At 40.9% G+C, this 27,466-nt stretch overlaps 1 protein-coding gene across 8 annotated transcripts in view; it reads right to left on the bottom strand.

Moving 5' to 3' along the window:
- The window catches only part of foxp1b (forkhead box P1b), a 156,822-nt gene that overhangs the window by 66,302 nt on the left and 63,054 nt on the right, over window positions 1-27,466 (bottom strand). For all 8 annotated transcript variants that reach the window (XM_085455797.1, XM_085455798.1, XM_085455799.1 and 5 more), the window contains one exon: window positions 13,113-13,282. In XM_085455797.1, coding sequence (XP_085311923.1) covers window positions 13,113-13,271 — 159 coding nt within the window. In that variant the 5' untranslated portion in view covers window positions 13,272-13,282. The remainder of the gene's footprint in view (window positions 1-13,112; window positions 13,283-27,466) is intronic.

Here is a 27,466-nt window from a genome sequence, read left to right as displayed (position 1 = left end):
CCGCGCGCCTCACCAACACTCCCTTTAGCAGATCAAAGAGCCAAACATTTAATATGTTGGGGAAAGTCTTGCATTAATTATCAGAAACTTGAATTAAAAATAAAAACTTGTCTGTCCAGTGGAGTTACATACCAATTAAAAACACAATCCTAGCCGAGTCCAAATGACATTTCTAATGATAGCTTTTAAAAATTACTGACATGTACATGTTATTAAAAGGTTAAAGAAATTTGCATTTAGCAATGAGGAAAAAATAAATATAGTGTCGAGTGTGCAGATAAGAGCTCAGTAATTAGGAGGAGGCATTGCAGTGGTGGAAAACATTTGAAGAATAAACCTGGAATAGTTTGCTTCTTTCTCTGTTGCCCTACAGATATTTTACATTATTCAATCCAAAATACCATCTTTCTGATTCTAACTTTTCTTTTGCATGTTAATGTTTAATAAGAGCCCTTGGCTATCTATGGGCACAATTATTAGATATCCGCAGAGAGAAATTGAAAAATTAATCATACTCTCAATTTTGTACTTCTGTGATCCATTGGAAATGGCTTTAAGAGGGGGAAGCATCTCCCCTGTCACGGGCTTCATCTAAACACAATCAATATGCTGCCAGAGATGAGTTGCTTGTGCAACCAAGACAATTGCGTCAATACTGTAATTAACTGATTATTTATATGTTGGCACTTGTCCTGATGCGCTGCCAAACAGAAATGCTTCTCTCTCTTTCCTGGAACAGAAATACTGAGTGTGTGGGGTAATTACCAAAAACATTACACAACTCTGTCAGCCTTTATCACCCAGGAAGTTGTGTCATATATTGGCCACCTTTTGTTTGATGACACATGCTAACACACAATCAAACTACTTAAAGTGTCATAAAGGAGGAGCACTGAGGTTTGTTTATATTTAACAAAATAGCCAGAAATCTTGCTGTAAGATCTTGAGATCTTGCATGCTAATATAATGTACTGAATATAAAATATGCCACTGTGCAGACAAAACCACATTATTTGATATATTCCCACACAATACAAAGTTTTTAAGTGGCACTTTAGCTTTTGAAAAGGAACAAACAGAATAAAATAATGTAATATGCAAAATAACGATAGCTAAAATTTCACTACTGCCTAAGGTTTCCCATAAAAGACTGCTTTTGATGTACAGTCCTTTCACTGTGTGTTTAAATTTCAAATCAACTACAGCACACATGCGATTTAAAAAATATCTCTTATTTCTGTTTGGAGTAACAACTGACATATGATCTACAAAAGCGCCGTAACCAACTGCATCAAACAACATGCTGGAAGCCTGTCAGGCCATGTGACCCTTGGTGAAGAAGGCCCTCTTTAAAATTCTCCCAAATACATCTTTTTATTTTGTGAGTGGTTGTTTTTGATATTTACAGATGAAACAAATGGAACTTGTGGGGGCTCCATCAGTGGCTAGTAGGGCTGTTCGATATAATGATATATATCGGATGACGATATAAAAACGTCTATCGTTTCATTTTACGCTATCATTTGTTTCGTGGTGTCGCAAAATAAACTGTTTACGGTAATATTTTTTCATCGTTTTAATGGTCACTGTAGTGACTATATTAATTTCTTAAAGTTCTCTCTTTCTCTTATATTTAATATAACCACACTACGGACGGACAAGCGCCTGTTTTTATGCGTTGTCGTTAGCAACAGCGACGGTAACAGCATCGCGTGTCCGCTTGTTTATGTTCCACATAAACCTTTCACAATAAAGCTCAAGATCCTGTTGAGACTTTTCAAAATAAACTGAATCACGTGAAAGAGCAGATTATTTACGGATGAGAAGTAAAAAAGAGCCGGCAGGTGCTAAAAAATAAACCTTAGACTCAAATGTTAGAACAGGCTTTTACCCACAGCACCATGTGTAATAAATACTCACAAAGAAAACGGCGGCCGTTACAACTTATGTCTAAAAATGTATCGTTTCATGCATCTGTTAAAACACTCGACTCCAGCTACATGACGCGCAGCTGGAAACACTTCCCGCAAGTCGAGCTGCCCGAGATTCACAGAATTTACAGAAAATGTTACATTTTTGTGATTTATATCGTTATCGGGACGACAGAATTCTTATATCGGGATATGAGATTTTGGTCATATCGCACAGCCCTAGTGGCTAAATAGATTTTTATTTACTTTAAATGAAAAGAAGTGCAGTTTTGATCAAGACTTCCAAATATGTCAATGTTACAAGTTAACCTGGTTAAAAATACATATTTTTAAATAACAGGGGGGTTTTACATGTGAATCCGTGAATTAAAACAGCTTCGGTGTTTAAGAGTACAGAATCCAGATCAGAGTTTTAGTGCACAACACGCACTGAGACCTGAGTAAAGGTTACTAGTTTCAGGCATTCTGATTTAAAGAATTGGACAGTAGCAGTAAAACCAAACTCACATGTCTGTCTAACACGGCAGTAATGTCAAACAGTTGAGTGTGCCTTGGACTAAATCCCAGCTCACCTAAATGGATTAATAAATTGTTGCCAGGAGTTAAATGTGTAACTGACACATTAAAGCGTGCATGGGTGCCAAGCCATCTAAATCATGCTCGTGTTTAGTTCTGTTTCTCAATGAACCACAGTTACACTATTGTTTTAGGTTTTACACTTAGCTTGGCCATCTGAGAGAAATTACTTGTGTTCCTCGTGTCAGTGAGAACAAGACCCGTGATGGATCATGGGCTTCTCAGTACGCTCCTGTTGGCCTTACTCAATTTCCCCTGCCATGCTTCAACCGAAACCCCCCATCCCACCCACAGACAGTCCACGGACAGAACGGTGTCCTCCTTAAACAACTCTTTCTTTAACATCTGCCCAGAAGCAGTGCTGCTGCCTTTTGTCCACTCACTGTCTCCCAAGGCATGTCATCCAGCTCTAATCAAGCAGAAAATGGTCATAAATATTTCTTTCTGCTAGATTTCACATTCACATTTCACGCAGGGACATGATATTTCCCCCCCCTACCTCCAGGGAGTACCTAATGCAAAAAACAGTCACTTATATTCAAGGCTCATGTTCCTTCAGTCAAATGCAGAACATATTTCCCGTTTGCAGGGAAAAACAAGGGGGGGGGGGGGGGGAAAGGGAGGGAGCAAAGAAAAAAAGCAGAGGAGGGAGACATAAAGGACTGTCTTATTTTCTGTGCCATTTACTGGCTAGTACTTTCACAGCCATCCCATTACATCATGTCAAAGATTGTAAACAAGCAAATAACAACAGCGTATCAGAGACCACAGAGAGGGTGCAGCACCCATTGTCCTGGAGGTCTCTCTGTCACCAGCTAGGGAGGGAAAAAACATTTGTTTTCATAGTTCACTTAAATAATATATATCTTTCTTTATAGAGAGAAAAGGTCTGTGCGAGGATTTATTTGAACCATTGTCTCTGGCCTGGCTAAGTATTTATGGCACATGTCATTCACAGGATGCCGAGGTGCCATCACTTTTATTTATGACAAGACATCCCATCATGCCATTTCATTCTCTAAATGGTACACAGCTATTCACCAGTGAATACCGGCCTGTACCATTTTTCTCTCAAATAGAGGCCATGTCACCGCTGAACGTGCACAGGGGGTTGTTATTAATCACTCATACACACTTTGATGGGTGAATACATGTCAAACAATCAAATTTACTCCAAGAGACCTATGCATGGTGTGGCTGTCCATAGATATTTGCTTCAATGAAGGCTCATTTGATCATCAGAACTGGTAGTTTATCATATTTTACCCTCCGTGCAAAAAACATGGCTGTCAACTTTTTTAACATATAACAGAAACAAGGAGTATACACTGTGCACTGGTGCTGTACTGACTGAAAGGTTACATCCATCTATCTATCTATCTATCTATCTATCTATTATAAAGGTCAGTCTTCTTGTCATGATGACTATATCACAACCTGTGAAAACAGTTGGATCGTGGCTCTGACGGCAACGTTCCAAACATCTGACGAATCAACCTTGATCATGTCATCATTAGGGTTCTGGGTCCCAAACCACGCTACAGATTTAAAGCCAAAATATCTTGTCCAGTTAAAAGAAACAAATCTCCTAGCTTAACTTCATGTAGTTAAAAGCAGATTATAGTTGTAGTTGAGTTTCTTTTCCTCAATGTAAACACATCTGTGCTCGTTCTGCTTCACTGATCATTTTTCCTTGGCATGATTTTTTCAGGTCGTCATATTAACTTTGGTGAAAATAAAGCAAAACTTTAAGAGGTTAACGTAATGAACGGTCTCTGCGCTCACTTCTTTTTAAGCCATGAATATCCTTCTTAACTCCTATCATTTAGCTTAGACTTGGTCTTAAATACTGAGTCCTTGGGAAGCACAGTTGTTTCAGGGTACTCCAGGGAGCAATATCTGCAGTCTGTGTGCCAACAAATGGCAGCAGGTGGAATTTTGCTACTGTGCAATCACCTAGCTACTGTTAGAACTCTAGGACTTCCTCCTCTGTCACCCAGCATAACCAGGACTTGAAGCCAGATGCCAAGGGTGAACACTGCTGTCTATTACCCGCACTGTGCCAAGAGATTATGAATAAGATATAAAAGTCAGGCTCACTACAGGCTTTTCACATTAGCCCGGCTGTGTAAGGGGATGCCCCCTATGCATACATGTATACAAGCAAGTGCACGTGCTTGCAAGTGTCGTGCACACACCTCCACATGCACATGCACTTAAACATGCATCCATACATGCACGTGCATCAATATTTTTCATGCACATACAGACTCTATCTGAGGCAACTCTACCTTTGTAGAGACATCTTTTGCACACCCAAAAATGCCTTAATCTGCAACAAGGATTATTGGAACAAATAAGTGTTTTAAAAGGGGAGAGTCCCGGTTTCAATTTCAATAGCTCATTTAACCCTTATCTGCCCAAATCCTTAGGGTCCATTCTATGTTAATTGGATCTACATTGCACAAGCATTGGGGGTGTTAACAAGCACAGGCTATGAATATTAATTACCCTGAAGTTTTCTGCACAGGAAAGACTTCACTGATACATATTAATTCTATGAAGTTTTTAAAGTAGTGCTCTCATTAAAAATGAATAGGCACTGCGCTTGAATGTTTTCCCATGAGGAATTGTGCATCCTTAAGTCTATCCCTAATAAATTGGGTCAGATTGGATATCCTTAAAGAACAGCATCTCCTTAAAATGGGATTATTATTCAACTAAATGCAAACATTGCAATCGGGTGAAGAAAGGGTTTTGTTTAAACTGTGTTTTGACAATGGCCATTAAAGCTAGTCATGTCTGAGCGTGTACTTTCCCAACCACAGCCTCCTGAGGCCCTGTTAAAACGGTTACTTATTTACAACACTAAACACACAAGTTGTTCAGCTAAACAGTGCTAAATTACTCTGTTTGCCTGAATGTGTGTGTGTGTGTGTGTGTGTGTGTGTGTGTGTGTGCACGTGTTTCCGTGTGCAATGATTTGTGTGTGCATGTTGATGTGGAGCATTCAGAAGCTGTTGCTGGCACTACTTTAAATAAAACATTGAGGATGCATTAGTCCTCTGGCTAGCCGAGGCCTCTCTCTCTCTCTAAGCCATTTAATACTGAACCTATGCAGACGTGTTTCCCTGTCTGCCTCCAGCCAGCTGCTTCAGACACCTGCTCAAAGTTTAGAGTTGCCCACTTCAGCACAAACACGCACACCATGGCCATCAAAGATGATCCGGGCACCACACAATGAGAGCCACTTCACTCTTCCTAATGATACCAGCATACACTTGCATCATTTACATGGGAGGCATTTGTACGTCCACACTTCCTTGACAACATTCCACAATTTTTCCACTAGGACAAACAATGTGTTTCAACTAAAGACTGAGGATGCACCCAATTAATATCATAAATCTGGTTAGGATCGTGATACTATTCGGCCATCTGTTTAGTCCAAAACCCGGGTTTACATCCAGCTTGTCAGTAACACCGCTAACACTTCTGAATCAGACACTTTCAACATTATCTTGCTAACATGTTATAAAAAAGAAACCTATTTGGTCATTCAGTTTAGAGAGGTTTGCTGATTAATTAATCCCAACCCTGTCTTCCTTGTACAGATGCAAACACAAAACCTGATGAATTATAGGAAAAATGTTTAGAAAACAGCCTGTACTAACACCAGCTCTTACCTATAAAATCTGGAAAAGTATAAAAAGGCTTTCTTTTTATGGCATGGATGAATATCTTCACCATTAAATTACTAAATGTATAAGAATACCAGTGATAAGAGAAACTGGTTCTCTTGTCTACACTGAGAAAAGTGAAGCTTCTGTGTCATTTAGTTGAACTGAAGCTTTACATTGTTGCAACAGAAAACTGGGATTTCTGGGTTGAAGGTGTTTATTTCACGTTAACTAAATTAAAAATCACTTACCATGGGAAAAAAATCAACAAAAAGGCTGTAGTCTGTAGTGTCAGTGTCAAGCTCTAAGCATCAGATCAGCCAAAGAGACAAGTGGACTCTGTGTTTTTTTGTTTGTCTTTTATAGCTCATTTGTATTCAGATGCACTCCAGGGAAGTGTAAGGAATTTCTGTTAGATTGTATTGGGAAGGAACAGACTTTAATATGAGAGAAATTAGAAATTAGAACCACAGTATCTGATTTTTCTGTCTGTCATATTCATTTTATTTAAGTAGCCACTGTTTGCACAGTGTTAGAAACATTGTTAATGTTAATGGCTGTTGCATTACCTATCTCATGTTTTAAAGGTGAAAAGGTTTTAAAAAGAGGGGTTTGGTGAGGGTGGGTGGAGGCTGCGTAGGGAAATCAGTTTTGCTTCATTTCATCTGGTCTGTTTTTGTTTTTCTTTCTCTTTATCAGCTGTTGTGTAAATAGAACTGAAGTCTTCATTGCTTTATTTTGTAATTTTTATTGTATTTTTTTTTTGCACATAAAATTTTTTTTTTTTTTTAAACATACCATAATAAATCTGGTCCTTCAAAGAAGAATTTATTTGTATTTCTAGCAAGTTGATTGTGACAAAACCTTGGTTTTACTTTAGAGAAATCAGCTCTCGCTTTTGTTTTATAGTGAATTCTGTGGAGTAAAAATAAAAATAAGTAACATTTTGAACAAGGACATAAGAAACCAATTTTTAATTATGTATCAGTAGAAACTCTATTTTATTAGACTGACTAAAAATGTGAAAGAACTTAATAAAATTGCATGTAACAAAATTACAGTGTCCGAAGAGTCCACAGAACAAATGTACTCAGAAAATGATCTTTTTAGTTTGTTTCAATGTACATTTATGATTCTGGAAAAATAAATATTTTTGGCTTATTTTAAATACACAGTTACAGTTTTTATTAAATCAGAATTATAGTCTGAGTAAAACTAATACATTTAATTGTAACACATTGGAGTAATTTGATTCAAAGTAACATTTTTTTCAGTGTATGTCATTTATTTTTTTAAGTTTATATATATATTTTTAATTCTTTGTCTTTTTCTTTTCTAATAGCAATTTTAAAGGTCCAACATATGCAAAAAAACTTTGTGAAAATTTAATTATTTACCATGAATCAACTTTTGACATGGCTCCATTAACATGTTTTATTTTATGTGGGTGTAAAAAGAAAAAAAAAACAACCTCAAACCTCTGAGCTACAGGGAAAGACGAGTGAGTGTGTTTGAATGTGTGCGCTTCTAAGTGTGGCCATTCTGATTACCACAATGTCAAACAACTCCTGTAATCCCCCTCCTGCTGCCCACATAGGCAGGGTGTGTAAACAGGATGTCGACCCAAGCAACAGTCAACTATTTTAAACTCTGGGTTTCAGCACACATGTAACCTGCGCTTCATCTCTTGTCAGTCGGACAGCAGCAGCTGGAGGTAGACTCAACAAAATGGATGAGTTCATAGGCTGCTTTGGAAAGCATCCACAAGCCAAAAATGAGGTGCTGGGTGGTTTACCTCTTGAAAGCTCACTAACAAAACCTGGGTGACAAGAGGATATGAAAAGTTGCACCTAGACTAAACACATTTTGTTTTCAGATTTATAAATGTGTGTAAAAGCGTTTAAAAAAAAGAGATGCTTCCACTGAGGGAAGTGCGAGCGTTTGTAAAAATGGTCAGGATATTTTCAGAGACAGAGAGTTTGCTTTTTTTCCTTTAATAATTATTTCCCCTTTTTTTCCACATAGCAACGCTTTGCTGTTCAATTTTCACCTCCATCTGTGTGATTATTAATCAGATCACACATCAATTGCCAGAACCAGCAAAGAAATTCAGCCTGTAATAAAACTGTCATGTGCTGTGGTATAAAGACAGATGTTGCCAGTTGTGTGATAACATAATTAAACTGTTCTGTGAGGGATTCCATAAAATTATTCAAATTGGACGAGCACTATCATTTTACCAATAAGCAATTTAGGGCAATATGCAGTGTCATAACACTGATGTTATCCTCTCTGCCAGATTTTCCAATAAGCCCGAGCCTTTGCTTGGCCTCCTGTGACAGTATGAACAGTATACATGAAGATACGTGAGAGCTGCTAGAGATGCTGGAGTGTCCTTTCAGTGTGATGCACAAACCGCTACACCACGAAGCCACTATACTGCAGCGAAGCGATTGGTCAAAAAGCACACACACACACAGAGAGGACGGCTTTGTCATTCATGTGAAATATTCAGCATTGCACTGCACACGTCTATCTTATTCTGCTGTAGAGCAAATACAGAGATACTGGCAGGAATTCAATTCAAAGGCGCAGCGATAAGGGTGCGTTCTTCTTGTGTAACAGTGTATGTATTTCAATCTGGGCATAGCACGCTCTCTCTTTGCCCTCAGCTCTGCTGCAGAGTGCATGCGATTAGCAGAGATCTGAGGCAGAAAATGCTCTCTGGTCTCCTCTCTGACCTGGTGCTGTTAACTCTCTCAGTCTGACCACTAGCCCATAATGTGGACTGGACGCCCAAAACCAGCAGGTCCTACACTTAAAGGCCTGACCTTTGCAACTCCATTCTACGTGAGCATATATATACTATTCACGTCTGTGTGTGCGTACTGGGAGAGCAAGGCTAATCATGGATCACTTGGCCATCAGAGAACAGTTAAGATTTGCAGTTCCACCTTCACAAGCCCCCACAAGGGACAGTGTATGATTTGAATTATGCAAGCAGAGGATGTGTGCCCACTCAGCTCTTTCTGTGGCCACTGTTATGGCCGTCAACCTCACGAAAGACACCTCAACCACACAGGCAGCGAGGAGGAAAACGAAAGAAGTAGCTAGCCGGTCTTATCTTTCAATATGTAGAAAATCTTTAAAAGCACTTGTTGGACAGGGTATGTTAGATGGATGTGCATGCAATAAAAGAAAAGCAGTTATTAATAATTGTTTTAGGTATTTTCTCTCGTGTGAACACCAGCCTAAGTTTATTAAAAGGACTCTTGTAAAGGACAGGATATTAATATTTAATGCTCTACAGTTGCATCACACGAACCAAATTTAGAGCGAAAGAGTAACTCGTGTGTTTAAACAGGTAAGATGCTTTGCTGACAATGACCACACATCACAGGAAATGTGAATATCGTGAAGACAGCAGCTCTAGAGCTAACAGGGTGTCCTTGAGAATATTACTGTCACCGTGCATTTATGTGACAACTACAGCTGCACAACACCGTTTCCTGTTGCAAAATCATTTAAATCACAAATCACATAACAGGTTATTGCAAAACTTTTTCATACTATTGCTTTTGTTTTATTTTCGCCCCTGCAGTATCTTCACTTCCTCATGTGGATAACGTTAAAACCACAACTTCTGCAACACAAACAAAAACAGAAAGCAAATAAACAGTGTGGTTCAGGGGTGCAGACACGTGTGCTATGAAAAGAAAAAAACTGCACATGCTATAATAGAGACATTTATTAATAATACATGGGTAACAGTGAACACAACGAGCACAGCAACAAGATGCACAACAAATGTTTACAAGGGCACCCAGTTGTCTAACTATTACAACACAACAGACAGGACATTGAGTTCCTCCTATAGAGAAATCTGCTGAATTTCAACAGCATCTTGGGGAAAAAAGAGAAGAAACGCAACACCTTTTTCACCCTAAAAAAATATTTGACTTACTAATAGACATGCTTAATTCAAGCTTATGGTCCACTTCCCCCAAATCTGACTAGTCAACAAGATGAATTCCCCTGTCAGAATCAAGATGATCAAACAGATTACAATTATTTCATCCCCCATCTTTATTAATGAGGACTGTCTTTCATAGTTATGTTCCCTAATAAGAATAAATGATATGCCACTGCCAGGTTTGTTGTTCCGGCTCACTCGAGGGACTCTCAGACATTTGCACTTTGAGTCTGAAAACATTTTAGATTGATTTTTGCGTCACCTAAAGGGGTAATGGCACCTTGCATGTGTTGTGGAGAACAAAGAGCGCAGGAAAAAAAACTCTCAGTGTGTCAGTTAGAGGCATATTAGTGCAAGCCACAAATAAAACTTAAAAGAACGACTGTGAAATGTCACAAAAGTAAAAAGTTATCGAGTAACTGAGTGAAGATCGTAATGCCCCGGGGACAATTAACATGGTTCATGGTGCGTGAGGGAAAATCCTCGGCTAGGCTAATGGGAGAATAAAAAGACTGCCTGCCTGTCTTGCCAGTAACACTACCATGGTAAGTAGCCTATCAAAGTCCAGTGCCAGGAGCTGAGAGTGAGACATCTCGTCCTTCGTTCCCATCCGCGCGTCATTTATCACAGGCAACAATTAATACACCTCCCTGCATGCGGGCCACACAAATTAACCACTGGATTTGTTCAAACGGCATGAACCAGGAATTATTTCCGCATTTGCTACAGTAGAGAGAATGTTTCCGCAATATATGGAAGCAGGATGGAGAGAGTTGCTGGTTTCTCCTTTCTTTAAATGCCAGGGCAGATGCTGGAGAGCAATAGTTCTTTTTGGACGACTTGAAAACAGGGAGCATGCTTGGACGACTGGCTCTATTCTAGTGGGAAGGCTTTATTTCCATCCCTTGTTGGTGTCAAGTGCACATCCATGACATTTTTCTCGCCCGTTCTCTCCCTCTCCCCTGCCTCGCATTTATCAAAGTTGTAACCCTGTTGTCTTTGCAGAGCGAATCAGAATGTGCCCCTGGCAAAGAATGAAGGAAAAGTCAACAGGAATTAAGTTTCACTGCAACTGTTTACTCAACTGTGGCCTGCAGTTATTGAAATTTTATCCATGGTTTTGTGTGACTACTGCAGTAATGAATTCAGTATGGCTGTGATTTTCTCACTGACGACATGCTCGTTCGGAGCTGGAAAAAAGATGGGTGGGAGGTGGGGCCTGGGGTCTAGCTGGGGTAGTGGGGATGATCTGGAGAGGCCTAAAGGCTTCACAGACTAAGGCTGAGAATCAGAACACACACTGACTCATCCTTTGTACTTACTGAACAATCAACACTTCTTCTGCCACTTACAAAGAGGAAATGGAATTAACAGGGGCATCTTGCACCAAAACAAGCACCACACTTCTAAGATGACGACACCTAAAGCATTGTTTTGCTTTGAGTGTATGTTTGACCAATTAATTATATTTACATACACCCATACTCGACAATAAAAAGGGAAAAAACAAACTTTTTTTTAAACAATTCAAAAACATGACTACTGACAAATAGTGACCTTACAGGGTTGTGCCAGTCCAAAGCCCAAAAGCTCCTGTAAAATTAGTGACTTATTGTTCCTGATTTTACAGATAAATAAATGCTAAACAAGTTAAAATTTGTAGTAAAGAATCATGCAAACGTTATGACTTCATTTAATTTGACCTGTTCAATGCTTACATGGATTAAAACATCCCTTCTGATATATCAATACGTGGTAGTTCCCCTTTCGCGGTGGTACTGGGAAATAAATCCTCCAGTATCTCTGTTCTCCTGTGTGCAGAGCTACAGACTGGTACCCCTGCTGTTCTGCCTGTGCTAGCACATGATCAGCAATTAGCATTATAGCGAGGGGAAAGTGCTATAAGTGCATATAGCTGGTGTTACAAAGTTCCTGGCAAAAGCCCTGGTCATCTTACTGCTGAAGTGAAACCTGAGCTACACATCTGAAATTTCACAATAAAATTTATGTTATGTCTAAACGTCACCTAAAATGCCAAGCAATGACTCTTTAAACGGCTAAGCTATTTTGTCCTATTATCAAAATGTTCCCATCATTTCCGAAAAACAGAACTGTTCATCAGTAGCCAAATATCACAGCATCAGAACACCGTGATGATTGTGTTCAAAGATGATAAATGATAATACTGAGTTATTGCTCAGCTCTATGTGTTACAATGCCATTTCCCTCTTGTTCCATGCTACAGCTTTGTTTGCCTCCCTGTAAAAATGCTGATGGATGCGCTGTGACAACAGACAGCGGCACAGAGCCGTGCATCATCACCAAACAGCTCCTGACAACAACCCTAGTTGTGCTGTCGCAAAGACCAAGATAGTAGAAGACACACTGATCTTTTCAGTGTTGTTTCTTTAAACGCAGTGTCGTGTGCCACACATAACGCTGACACCAACAGAAAGAGCTTGTCTGTTTGCCTCAAGTCTGAGATGGTGAAAATGTTTCGGCTTCACTGACGATAACGCCGGCGTCTGTCTCCTCACCTCATTGGTTAGTACAGCAGAGTGTGGCATTAGTTGTGAGTGTGAGGTGTGTTTACAATGAGCCGGAGGAAAACGCTGTCATCCAATTGGATGTCACAGTTCCTTAACTGTCTACAAAATCCTGTGGCACCTACATACTTAAAATATGTCAGAACATCATAATAAATATTTGATGGAAATGCAGATGCTGCATGCTACGATAAACACGTTTGCAACCAAACAATCACACAGAAAGAGCACTCCTCGTCTTTTAAATATTCAAAAAGGGCCTCAGTATACATAAATAATAATAATAATGTGTTTATGAACTAGATGTACTTTGAGGAGGAATTAAATATTAAGAGGCACTTTAAGAGGCGGATCGGCCTGCTGTTGACATGGCTTAATAAAGTGAAGACAGGTGTGAATGGTCTACCTGGTGCTGCTGGAGATGCAGGAAATCTGCTGCAGTCACTTCCGCTGACGGCGCGGCACTTTTTGGTCGCCCCTCTCTGGGTACTCCCTCCACGCTCGCTCCTCCATTCTCATTGGCTGGGCCGTTGCTCGTCGCCTCCGTCCCAGATTCTTGCATCATGACTTAAAAACCTGAGAGAAGGCGCAGAAGAAGAGAAAACAGGGACAGAGACAGAGAGAAGCAGCTGTTAAAACACACTGCAATGAGGTCGCATTTCAACTGTGGGCCAAACTATAAACATCTGTCATATTCTTCCCACACAATTTCACTTTTGTTGCAGGTTTCCCTGTTGGTTTGTGCTTCCCCGTGTCTTGTTTGTTTGCGTGTAGCATATGCAATGAGGCAAACACACACACACGCATTCACAGGCTGCCTCTAAACACAGTAATGAACAGCTCCTTTGTTTTGTCTTTTCCAGTGCAGATCCTTTACAGATGACAAGTCCATACCGGGCAGGAGAAAAGCAAGTGGGTTTTGTTTGTATCCTTCAGTATAGGGTATATGGAGAGCGCTGGGGGGGGCATGGTGGAGGGGTTGGGGTTCGGCACACATGTAGAGGAGCCCAACCTGCGTTGAGTGAGAGCAGAGGAGCCCAAGAAAACACTGGACCTCCAAAACAAAACACTTTCTATGGAAATGGATATATTTACTTGCATGGCTCCCTGAAGAACCACGGCAGAATGGCTTTTTAATGGGAAACAGAGCGACTGTGTGAGGCCTGCCAAAGGATCTCCATGAGAAACATCCAATCTGAGGCTGAACGAAAACAGTCAAATCCTTGAGGGGTGCTCAATTAACACCAAAACACAGGTCTGAATATAAATAAATCCTTTTGCATTGGAAAAAAATGTTGACTTTCATAACTTAATCTAACTGAAAAGGGTAAAATACAAACACTGGCAGTCGTTTTAAGCACCACTGCACGCTTTATGTAAAATTATGGCAGCAGCAATCAGTGAATACACAGCTATTTGCTTACAAGATATGTCCTCAGTTTTGTTTTTGGATACACAAAAGCCAGACAGACATGCCATCTATCCCAGCACACCCCCTCTGTCTCTCTGGGGATAAGTGCCAGTGACACTGGTGCATATCTGTGCCTGAATTCCTCAAATCAGTGGAATGATTTACAGCTATTGTGTGCTGGTCACAGGCTTCATTGCTGCAATGCATCTATCCCCCCAATTCCAGGGCAGTTAATGAAGCTGACCAAGTCAGGCAGAAGCAAATTAACTTGGCTGATTAATTATTTATATGAAGCAGAATAAATGCCTTTAAAACACTGGGCCTCATCATGAAAGAATGTGAAAGTGGAACTAAATGCAGATTTATGGTGTTGCATTTAACGCATGTAATAGGAAGGCCAGTCTGAGTTTATATGTGCTCAGGTACACATGCACAGCGTCTCCAGAGATCCCATCTAAACAAGATGCAGACACACACCCAAGGGGACACACACTCAGGCTGACAGACAGGAAATTGGGGTTGACAACTTGTCACAAAAGAATATTTACAGAGCAGAGGTGAGATAATAATCTAGAAATGGGATTATTTAAAAAAATAAACAGTGGTGTGAGGAGAACTGCGCTTTCAAAATCAGTTTTTTTTAGGGACAGGCTCGTAGCTCACTATCATCAGCAGCAGTTTGGGGCTAAGAGGAGCTAAAACTGTACCAGAACACAAAGCAAACTCCAAAGAGCATTATAGTTTACATTTCCTCTCAGCCCTCCTCGCAAGAAGCATGACTGAATGAGTCATCTGACACTGTGGCCTGTGCCGGTTCAGTTGTGTGTCACAACGCCCCCACACTCAGGGGCCTGTCTGAGCAGCTTGGGCCCGGCCTACAGGGCCTGTTCTTTGGGCTGGAGCTTGAGCTGGCCCCCCTCTCCCTCCAGACAGATGTTGACCCGGCTCACCCTTCCAGTCTGGCACAGCCTCCCTCCATAATGGGATTTTCTAAACAAGGAGTGAGCAAGAGGAATACTGTGGGATGGGACCCAGCCAGCCACAACTCCATCTACAGGCCCCTGCCTGCACCAACTCCCCTTCTGAGACACCAATTAGAAACACACATTCTCAGGCGAAATTAAATGCCATTTGAAATAAACCATGTGCTGACGTTATTCACCCCCACTTATTTTTCAAATAAAAGATATTTTCCACTTGCGGGAAAAAAAGAGCTGTCTTTTTCTTTTTTTTTTCCCTCTCTAAAGCTACATAAGGGGGGGAGGGGGGGGGGGAGTAATGGCTATTATACATGCACTGTCATTCCATGCAAAAATTTTCATAATTGTAACGGAAAGGCGTAAATTTCCAAATGCACAGCATCTCCAAAAGTAATCAAGAGAATGAGCCGCGGGGCTATTTTAATGTATGCAAAACTAGTGACCCACAATAAAGGAGAGCAAGGCTACAATGAATGCAAAGTAATGCGCGCATGCTTGCGACCGGCACTGATGAGGGGATGGCTAAAATTAACACCCAATTAATTTTCGAATTGACAAACAAATGAAACCCATAAATCTAGTTTCTCATTAATTTTAGCACAGAATAATTCAAAGCTGCAATATCATGAGTGAAAAAATTGGAGGGAAAAAAGAAAATGGAAAATGGGCATTATCCATCATAAATATCAAGCAGATAGGAAAGAGCCTTATTAGAGAGTTGTGCTGATAACAATGTTAATCTGTGAAGCACTGAGGCACGGACACCATCATCATCAGCTGAGGCCCGGGCAACTTGGCCACGTGACTCGGCCCTGAGTTTGTTTATCTATGTATTTATTTTCACTTTGCTCTGGGGAAAGCCTTGTGTGTGTGTGTGTGTGTGTGTGTGTGTGTGTGTGTGTGTGTGTGTGTGTGTGTGTGTGTGTGTGTGTGTGTCTGCGATGATGATGACGATGACTCGAAAAGCTCCGAGTTTTTCCATTTGTTCCATTTATACACCACGTGTAAATTCAACTGTAATTATGGGTCAAGCATCATGCTAAATGGGGTGTAGTTACTCGGTTTAAGAACATATGCATTCGTGGTCCAAACACAAACATTTCAACATAATAAAATACACAAAAGGAGACGTGAGGGGAAAAAAAGAAAAAGAAAAGCTCTCTTATTATTAATGGAGCATGTCAGTTTTTTCGGAGCTGGAAAAAAAGTTTAAAAAAACAAAAGAGAATGAAAATAATGGAAATTCCAGGAGATCAAAACAAGGCAACAACAGTTTGTACAAAGAGAACTAGCTGTGCTGTTGATTATTAGATGCCTGCCTGGTCTTTAGGGGGGAGTTGCTTGCAAAATAAAACAAGTGTTTGGAACAAACACTGGATAATAAAAAAAAGGTCAGAGTTCCTGTTTGTTTACAGTTTGTTTTGTTTTCCCTGCTTCAAATGGCATAGGGAGTACAGTACAAACAAGAGTCACATGGGTCTCCCACCTGACCAGACAGGTTGAAGGTTAAGAACAGCCAGCCGGCCAGAGCTCATCACCACAATGGAAATCCAATGCCTGTCCCCCTGTCATGCCTGCCCGGAATTCAACAGCTCAAACGAGTCAGCGGTGGATTCAAGGTAGGGCTGGTCCGCGCAGCTGTGCTCTGACCCTTCTCCGTGTTCTGTTTTTCTCTAATGCTCATGACAGCAAAGCCTCGGCAGCCACCTGCTTCGATTCGCCAAGTTCTCACACAGACGTTGTTTACAGAAGCACACAACAAAAGCACAACATTTCTTGGGTGGGAGATAATGACATACAAAGGAGGACACAATAGGGAGAAGTTCACTTTAGAGCTGTTTAGGTTCAGCTTGGTTGCCAGACTAGACAACACATCGGCGTGCACCAAAGGTGCAACAACAGAATGCTTCTGAAGGTTGCTGAACAGGCTTGTGTTTTGCTGTATTTTGGCTCCTGATGTGAGGGAAAAGTCGAAAGACAAACACAAGCTGCATGTTAAATAATCCATTATCGCAGCCCTCATCACTGATAACAAACTACTCTGAGTATCTCTTGAAAATATTCCACTGGACAACACAACACGGAGAAATTGGGCTGAATTCCAACAAGCTTTATAAACTGCACTCCCACTCCCTCATACATATCATCTCCACACAGCAGAACCACCTCAGTCACAAAGCCTGAAGGTGGATCCAGTTGCCGCTCCTCTTCTGAGAGAAACGAACGGCCGTGGTGACATTCTGCCAAAGGAGACTTCACAGTCAGACCAAACAACCGTGTAATCTTGTCAGCCACTTCAACCAAGTCACAGATAAGCAAAGCATATCTCCAGACCTCTCTGACAATATAGAAGTAAAACACGCTGCACCCACCCTTCTGCAAATAATACCCCCATTGCAAATCCTAGATTTCTGCTCCACAAGAGACACAGAAGTTCTTCCCAGACCTTGTACAGGGTATAAGCAGGCCACTGACACCAGCAAACAAAGCAGCTGTTTGTTTAATAAGTGATTGCTGCCATGGCTACAGTAAACACGAGGAGCAGGGGTTTGTGTTTATGAACAAACACATCTCCTTGCAGGAGCCATTTAATATTAACCAGGTGAAATGATCAGCCAATTTCCTAGGTGACACTAGGGGCAGGCAGAGTGTAAACAGGTTCTAGGAGGGGAGAAGGAGGGGCGAGGCTTTAGGGAATCAAGGTCGATGCAAACGCAGCTTTGACTAGAATAAACAGCGAGGCAAAAGTCAAGATAAACAAAAAGTCATTCTTCTGACATTTCGAGACGCATTAGGCTGGCGTGTTGCAGCTGCTCGCAAGCCACCGTGAATGAGAACAAGATGGGGGTGACGGGCGGGGTGGGCAGCCATGGGGGTGGTCTCCTATGGAAACACATCATTGTCAAGCAAAGCAATCGTGTGTTTCTTCCAGGCCCAACAAACAGTGGCGCTTCACAACAGCACAGCGAGGAACTTGTAAAAACATGTTAAACATTTACCTCATTCAATTATTCAGTAACCGGGTTTGTGGAAATAACAAAGGAAGTCTGAGGGCTCCCAGAGATGGCACTCACTACACCAGGGCATGGAGAGAAAAACAACAAAGAAGGAATTAGGTGGAACTGAGCAAGAAAAGATGTTATCCTTCATAAATCACAGCGCCTGGTTTTGATTACTTGATTTATGTGTGACTTGAATAGTAAGATTATGACTTAGTCTGCCTGCTACATCAAAAATGTAATTGCCCACAAATAAGTGATTATACACAGTAGATAATGTATAGCGGGGACTTTCAAGCAGCACATCACCTTGACCATTAATTTTTCATGCATACAACAACTTGCCATCTGCTGAGATGAAGCCATCCAACAAGGCTTCCTCACCCAGGATCCCCTGGTGTCTTTTCCCCCTGCACTTCCCCTACTGATATAATTTAGTCCCCCTAAAAAACTGCTAGCCCCATGAGAGGAAGCCATAAAATATGATCAAAACACATATTTATATCACCTCGGGATGACTACAATAGGATTCTCAAGCATGAAAGTTTAGATCCAAACCTATTACTACACCGCAAGCAGAGGTGACTAGGATGATTCACGCGAACATCCGAGTATTAACACGCTACAAGTGCAGATAAATTAACAACAAGCAGGGCGCAAAAAGGCAGATTCCAGTAGCGAAGCTGAGTAGATCCGCAATTTCAGAAAACACACAAAGCCGTTTGTCTCCTTTGCATGGAGCCATGTGAGAAACACCTCTGTGCAACGGCCTGCTGTGCACAGACAATGACGGAATGTGCCAAAGTAAGGCAGGCCATGATATTTTTAGTGCAACTAGGGCCGATGGAGACTAAGTAAATAGAGAAATCTAATGAGTTTAAATCTGGTTGTGCATGAATGGAATAGTAATTCTGGGATGTGGAGCCTCTTTTAGGAGTGGTACGCCACACATTTTCTCAGCGACTCTCCTTCATTTGACTTTGATAATCTCGCTCACATGTGGCTTATGCCCATTAACACTACAGCGAGAGGACAGACACCAGGAGACGAGGGGCTGCTTTTTCTGACCACGGGCTCAATGGAAGGGGGAACAAAAAGCAAGCACTGCTGCCCTCAAGCTCGTCTTACCAATTAGATGTGTCAAACACAAAAAAACCCAAAGAAAAACACGAATCTATCAGCGTCCTACGGGAGTTGCAAAAGCACTTATTGTTTTAACATTACTTAAAGTGTGTCATACATTTTTAATCATTTTTACTAGATTCCATGTAAGGGCTGCTCCCAATGTGCTGCTCCCAAATGTGTCACATAGATTTTCCTGGGAAAACTGAGGTTAGCCTTAACGAACTTGTCTAATTAATATTGTGTGCCTATGCAAAGAAAGGAAAATATTATTAGCATTGCTGCCTTTTGGGAGTGGCAGGTGTCAACTCATCAAAGTGCACGCTTCCTTTGTCGACTGACAACATGAGCTTAATCATTTTTTGGTAAAAGCTTTGCAGTTCTGTGAAATCGCAAACACAGACCTGTGGTAAACCACAGCTCTAAAGACAAAGTAAGCTGCTAATTACCACTGAGTAAGTCATCAGCTGTGCTACATCCATTTATTACATTTCCACTCTCAGTACCATGCACGATAAGTGGAAGAAAGCATGGTCTGGTCTAGGGCTGCCACGATTTGTCGACTAGTCACGATTACGTCGACTATCAAAATCGTCGACGACTGATTTAATAGTCGACGTGTCGTTTGAAGCTTTGTAAGATCGCAAAAGACGCAGGAATAATAGCAGGATTTAAGAGTGTAATAACGGACTGAAACAGAAGATGGCAGCACAGCATGTACAAGGATGCCAGCTGCCGTTAAACCCCGAAGAAGAAGAAGCAGCTGTGTCCCAGAATTCATAGCGCGGCCCAGCTTAGTTTCCAACAATGGCGGTAGCTAGTTAGTTTTAATATTACTCTTATTATTCTTTCTGGGTCACAAAATAAACGTTTAACATATTTTCAGGCGAGAATGTAGCTGTGTAAACCTCAAATATCTGCTCAGTTTATCAGGACACCACATATTTTCAAAAGCGCTCCGACGTTTTCGGAGACGTCTGTTACCCACTAGCTCGATAGCTAGCCGGGGGCTAGGTCACTAGCGCCGTGAGAACACCGGACTCCCGGCAAATTGTTTTCAAACCCACCGCCGTCTTTCGCGACTCAGGTTAAATATATATGAGTCACTTAGATAAATTAAAAATGTTATTGTTTGGCTTTTTTTTTAGTATTTTATTTGTTCCTGAGTAAATCGGTTTGGCTGAGATTAAAGTTATAGTTTTTACACAGCTGAATAAACGACAGCTGATTATCAGAAGTGTGAGATGCTGGAGAATATACTCCGGTGTCCTGTTATATTTTAGATAGCAAGGAGTTTATTAAACTTTACCGAAACAATCTGCAAATTTCATTAAAATTGAATAAACTATCATCTTGTCTTTATTTTTAGTTAGCACCTTAAAAGCTTAAAGCTGTAAGCTAATGATAGTTATATAAGAGCAGATGCTGCTGGTGCAATAAGCTGTAGTTTTACGTCCAGTGGATGATGATCTGATTAGTCGACTATCAAAATAATCGTTTGTGGCAGCCCTAGTCTGGTCAAACCCCTGCTATTTAAAAAAAATCTTGACGGTGTTAAATGTTCCTCTGCAGACAAAAACGCACAGCGGGTGCATGTCTCCAACCTCTCTTGTTTAGAGTTACTCACAAAGAGATTAAGTTAAGCTATTGATTTCCCAGACACAGTCATTAACCTTTACACACAAATAATGGCACGGTAATGGAGTGACTATTTTGTTTAAATAGTTACTCACAACTGTCATTCCTTCAACCGCTGCTTAAAATTGACCAAGTTCTCTGTTCATGAAACGTACGCAGTCGGCTCTTTGACGTGTGATTGGCTGTCGTTATTATGGGTGTGGCCTTACCCACTGAGTCCCCCCACTCCTCCTCATGGAGACGTTCTTCCTCAACGTGCCACGACAGGGGTCATTTAAGCCTAAGAAGCATGTTATGGCTTCCCAGAGAGAGGACAGCAAGGGTTAAAAAGGAAGGGAGCTCCATCAAGCAGTTAAATTGAAGATAAAGGGCAAACGGCTAAATAGCAGAAGACCCTACATGAATTTCTTCCTTTTAATAGAATCAGGTTTTAACAACTCTTTTTTGTTAAATACAGCCCATGTCAGGATGATGCGTCCCACTCATAAAGCAGCACAATGACAATGTACAGTGGCACTAATACAAGGACATAGTTCATCATGACATTTTCTGCAATTCCCAACTGATTAGGGTCATTATGTTGGAGGCCTGATTTATGTTGTCATTTCCTCTCACCGATCCTGCATCAATGAATCTTAATGAATTGGTAAATAAGGGTGAAGATTACACTGTGTGACACCGCAACATTTCTCACCCTCAACGGCCGAGATTTATGTAGCCAATTAGAGACTAACAGAGAAAATTGGCTGGCAGAAAAATAATATTCTTTATGGCACAAAATGGAGGCGCATTCTCAGTGAAGGGCAATTGTGTTGTCAGTGTTGAAGTCCATAAAACAGCCTTCTAACCCTCCTTCCAAACGCAAAAAAAGGGGGAGCTGGACTATTGTTTGCAAGCAGGGCAAGTTCAGACCATTGTGAGGCTGCACGTTTCACTGAGACGTTCAGACGTGCGCCGAGCCAAAGTCCTTAACATTCACCGCGGCCTACCTCGCATGTTTGAGCAGCATAAATACAGCGCCGTATGACAAACATGTTTACCTTCTCCCTGCAAACATCAGACAATCAGACACCATGAGGTGCTGCTTCTCTAATGAAGACACAGGAGCTTTTATCAAGGCCGGCCGCGTCCCTCTGTCACAAATGTGGCTCTTTCATACAGACATCAAATAACATTTGTACAAAGAAATGAATCCAAATTATTTGTGCTAAACATACAACAGGGCAATATTTGTCAATTAGTTTTTTATGCAAGGATAGAAACACATCCAAACGCCCTTCATCTTTCCTTTTTTTTTTTCAAAGTAGGAATATCAAAATAAAATCACCTATTTGAAGATATGTCTGATCAGCACATAGTGGAGGACATATACAATCTGATTAGGGCTCTTTAAGTATTCCTGGGCACATCATTATTACAAGCATGATAGCTTTTATTTCTCAGATGCAGATTAAAGAATCCTGAAGATGATTATGGTGAGGGACAAAACTGTTTTTGTGTATCACTACAAAGCATGAAAAGCCAGCCTGCTTATTAATACCAACTTCTTAAAAGGGCACTTAGAGTTATAATGAGAGCCTTTATGTATAACATATTGTGACTAGATTTACTGTGAGGAAGCGGCTCTCCACATCAAACAAGCCGGCTTGCTATTAGGCACAGGGGCTGAGGGATGCTGTGTGAAAAGGAGTGGAAAATTAAAGCTGAAGCAACGCAGGAAAGGGCTTAATTTACTGGCATGTACAGTATGCAAATGAGATTACTCTCAGCTTAACTGCATCATTTATGTCCATAATAACAGCATCATCATTACAGGGCTCAAATTAAATTACACTGTAATTAGCATATCAAAGTGATTGGTTAAAGTTTAAAACAAATACCCAATTTTGTTAATGAACATCTGTAATCACCGTGTAGACTCTCAGTGAAAACATCCAAAACAAATATGTGTTTTGGAGAAGGGGAGGAATAGCCCCCACAAACGACATGCCCGTATGTATACATGTGCGTCTGTGTGCATCACAGTGCTGCTGGTGCTGGGGTGGGGGGTGGGGGCTGGGGGTGTTTTACCTGGAGCTCCACACGCTCAGGATATATTTCCCAAACTCCAGGAGATCAAAGATCCAATTTCCCACACTTGCCACTTCAGGAGCTCATCAATAAAATACTAATCACTTCACGGCTGATTCTGAGAGTGGAGCCGCAGCCAAAGGCTTAGGGAGACTTCCATATCGCAAAAAAACACCTCTCCTCTGACTGTCTTGACTGTTGTTGAGCGTGCGCACACGCTTCATCAACAGCCGCACATATAATTTGCAGTCAGGTTTTATCCAATAGCTGTCCTGCCGCTTTACCTTACAAACATGGCGAGTGTTAGCATAGAGCCTCAGACCCTGACAGAAATCACATACGCCTTATTTCAAACGCATATTAATGATCTGGCACTTTCATCAGCTACACATTATAGACATTTTTCAAATTTTGCACAATAAAAAGCCCAACGACTACCTTTGTTTCCCCAACAACAGCATTTCTTTTTCCACCTCTGCTAATAACGCACCAAAAAAGTGGCAGCAGCTAGTGGTGTGCATTATCAGAAATGCACTCGTCAAATTTTAAAGAAGTGGCATCTTATTTTATTCATTAAGAAATCCATTAAAAGGCCTTATTCCTTGCAAGTATGTAAAAGATGTGCCTTTCAAGGTAGAGCTGGGGCAAATCCACTCCATCAGCTAATGACGGCACTCATTACACAGAGAAGCTGGCTAATGAAGGCGCGGTGGCCGGCCGATCCCCTCACCCAGCATAAAGCCCTATGAAATGCTAATATCTCACTTCTAATTAAAGGATACTAAGTCCAAATGCACCTTCACGGCTACTAGCTGGCAACATAAATTTTATTTTTTAACACTACACTACACCCAGAGATGTGCCTGAGCAACATTCCATTAATTCATATTTTAATACCCTCACCAGTCCTGCGTTAGCCATGCTGCCTGCCTCTACTCTACCTTTTCTCGCCTCTATCAGCTTTATATTGTGAGTAAGCACATCATTACGCTTTCTAAGAGTATTTTTTTTTCTTTTCTTTTTTTGTTTGCTGCTTTTTGTTAGTGCACATTTTGCTTTAAAGTGGTTCCAGAGATAAACACTTATGCACACATAGCCTTTATGCGTGTGTCACAGGGGAAAGGTCATGAAAAAACAAAGAAAGAAAAAAAAAAGGGAAAATATGCCAGCATTGCCCCTGCTGCACATGTACGCATTTACAATGTTTACACATCTTTGGCTGTAAATATGTTTACAAGAAAACCCGGTGCCTTTCTCAGAAACTGACCTTGAAGCCAGTAAACAAACCTCTTCACAAAGTTCATTAACGTCAAAGAGGGTATAGTCTTTTTCCCTTAGATGAAAAACAAAATAAAGAAAAGGTCAGCGCCATTAGCTTATCAAGAAAATATAACTGCAATGGAGTGGAAATTATAGTTAGGCCTGAACAAATACTGATGAAATAATGAGCAGGATGTGAGTCTTAACTATGGTTCAAAATAAACGTGAAAAAAGGTCTATTAATCATTCATTGCCAGGTAAAAATGTGAACTGGTGGGTAATGATTTGATAAATTCTTTGCATCTTCCTCTGTGTATGTGTCATGTTGTTTTAAGGTCACCGTGACTCATTTAGGTATTCAATAAGAGCAACTGTGAAAATCAGATTAAAAAAATGCAATGCAAAAGATTTTTTTAGGAAGAAAAAGATGTGGTTTAAAGTTGTATTATTCTGAGGTGTAATCTTAAAAAAACAAACAAACCTCACACCGCCATAATTAGTAAAAGAAAAAATCCATTTGTGTTTTGAGGTGAACACACAGAAATTACTTTACATTTAGTGCATCCGTAAAAAGCATGACTTTAAAGGTCAGTGTTAAGAACATATCACATGACGTCTGTTTGATCCGAGCCCAAGTATTTTCCCAAGGATTCTATGGCTCTGTACTGTGTAAATCACGCAGTCTGACCTTCTACATTCCTCATGCTCTGTCCTCCCATTCATCCACAGGCACAGATAATACTGGGCAAATATCATAAACGTGAGGATTTTAGGATTGAGGTGAGGCCGCCATCATCCTCTACCAACTGGGGAAAAGAAAGCCCATGCATCTGAAAGAACCCCATTTCCAACTACTGCCAGACTAACCTGTGGTGAAGTTACCTGACCCTAATACCTAAAAAGCCTCAATGCCGACCTCAGATGAATGCCAATTTGAGTATCGTGTGTTTTTTCCCATTTTAATGACAGTTTTCCTGGGTTTTTCTATCTGTAACAGCATTAATTTGCACTTCTGCAATACAATCAACTAAACTGGTAGTTACAACAACCCATATTTCAGCAAACTACAAAAAATTAGAGTAAAAAAAGCCACAGCCACCAGAACGCTACATTTCCTCTGCAGTATCCCAGGCTTTCTGGAGGTTGTGCGGTTGTGATTCCATCCAAGTATCATAAAGAGCCTCTAAGTCTCGCCAAGACGTTTCCAGTTCAAACGCGGCGTCGGCTTCGGGCCAGGGCGTGACCTGCAGCTGAACTGGCCTCCGCTCGGCCACAGGGAGGAGGGCAACAGCCGCTCCAAACACATCACCGCACCCCCTTCTCCCTCCCACCACCCCGATAAATAACCTAACACAGCAAACAGAGGCCCATCAGTCAGCCCACACATAGCTAACACCGCGACGGGGACAGAGATCGATGGGGAGATACAGACAAATAAAGAAAGACAAAAGGAAGGCGAGAAAAGAGGGCACAGCGACGAAGAGATGTGGGGGTACACTGTGAGGGCATCTAACACTACAGAGTAGTTAAATATCACACAGGAGCCTGAGCCAAGCAGCGTCGAAGGCCAAGTACTGTAAGACTGTGAAAGCCAGGCTATTTTGCCGAGCTGTGACATTTGTTTCTTATTGTCTAAGTGGCAGCTGAAAGCATCTCCCTGCGAGGGCCCCTCGGCTTTGCTCTGGCCCGCTTTGACAGGGAGGTAACCATATTAGGACGTGTATGGTAAAGTAAACAATAACATAGTTGCAATGAGATGGAAATTTTTCAGCTAATGGTGTTTGTCATTCCTGTTTTCAGTGCACTGAACAGGCCTATGTTTTTTCTAGCTGGCCAAAGAGACTTTGTTTATGAAAACAAGGCAGGAGCCAAGGCTAAAACCACAGTATTAAAAAAAAGAGTGAGGGGGGAAGACTGTAAATAAATGTTACTTTAAAAAATGTCTCTACCTTTTTCATTTGATTACATAAATAAACCCACATTTGGTTAGAAATAGCTTTTCAGTTTTTCTCTCCCTTTCAGGCCATGTTCACACAATAGCGGCTAAGTCTGAAAACACCTCTCTGCTTCTCCCCGCAGCAGCTGGTAACATCAATATTTCAGCTGTCTATCGCTATATATACCGTATTACATTTTTATTCTATATATAACATATAGCATGACCATTACCTACACTGGGCTTGCATGAACCCATGCAAACAGGAAGCAGAGGAGCTTTCTTTTCAGTTGCCAATCAGCAAAAGGTAGTGTCTCGTAGTGTCTCGAGGTGTCACTGATGAAAAGTCTCCACTCGTACTACACGTACACAACAAGCCTTAACCCAAGGTATTTCCAATATTTTCATCTTGGAATTAGTAAAGCTGTCCGAGATCCTGCGTCTGCATGTAGACGAAAGGCCAAAGCGCACAGGGACTGCAACGGTGAACATGTGGACAATTCCAACAAGAAACAATAAGCTCATGAAACTGTTTCAATATACTACTGTGGTTACATTCACTGACATAGAAATAATATCATAAAGGAAAATAAGATGCAGATGTCTGAACACAAATTCACAGCAGAGGTCAAATAAAACTAACAGCTTGAAACTAAAAGCAGTCCTAACAACATTACAACAGAATCAGATCAGACCTACGCCAATGATCCCATCCATTCAAAGGGACCAAGTCACAGGAAGTAAATCTAAATCTGAATTCTTAAAATCAACTTTAAATTATATGAACACTACAGGCCAATACCAAATATCTTGACAATACTGACCTTTAAAGGGCCAAAAGCAGAATAGTTCACAATGGAGGAAGCTATCAAAGCTCATTAACTGTGTCACATTATTCACTTTAATAAATCCTACTCTGCTCTACAAAAGAGACAGGGCTGCAGATGGTTATGAAAAGGAAGCTGATGGTAGAAGTGTGCCTTTGAAACAAACAGTGTACATTTAGCATTCTTTTTAACTAGCTTGTTGACTAAAATTTGAAATCTATCATCCCTTTAATAAAACCCAGTCAGAAGGGCGTGCGTGGTAAAAAACAGTAAACAGCAAACACAAGTGTCTAGTGTGCTAGCACATTCTGCAGTATTTACCAACTATTTTGCTGAAGAGCCTTGATGGTATCGCACCAGCAACCAAGAACCTACATTTGCATGCCCTGAGAAAGCGCATTGGCACTTTCAGGTGAGACCAAGTGTCTCAGTTTTCAAAATGTTAGCTCATGAGAATAACTCTTAATTGCTAATTTTAGCAGGTACTTTCTACAGCCATGTTTTAGTTGCCATTCAG

Source organism: Copadichromis virginalis, linkage group LG5 (assembly GCF_057382275.1).
Source record: "Copadichromis virginalis isolate Kocher_CV1m ecotype Utaka linkage group LG5, C_Virginalis_male_GT1.1, whole genome shotgun sequence".
Classification (NCBI taxonomy): Eukaryota; Metazoa; Chordata; class Actinopteri; order Cichliformes; family Cichlidae; genus Copadichromis; species Copadichromis virginalis.
The sequence above is the reverse complement of the archived record's forward strand: the minus strand, read 5'-3'. Positions and strand labels throughout refer to the sequence as shown.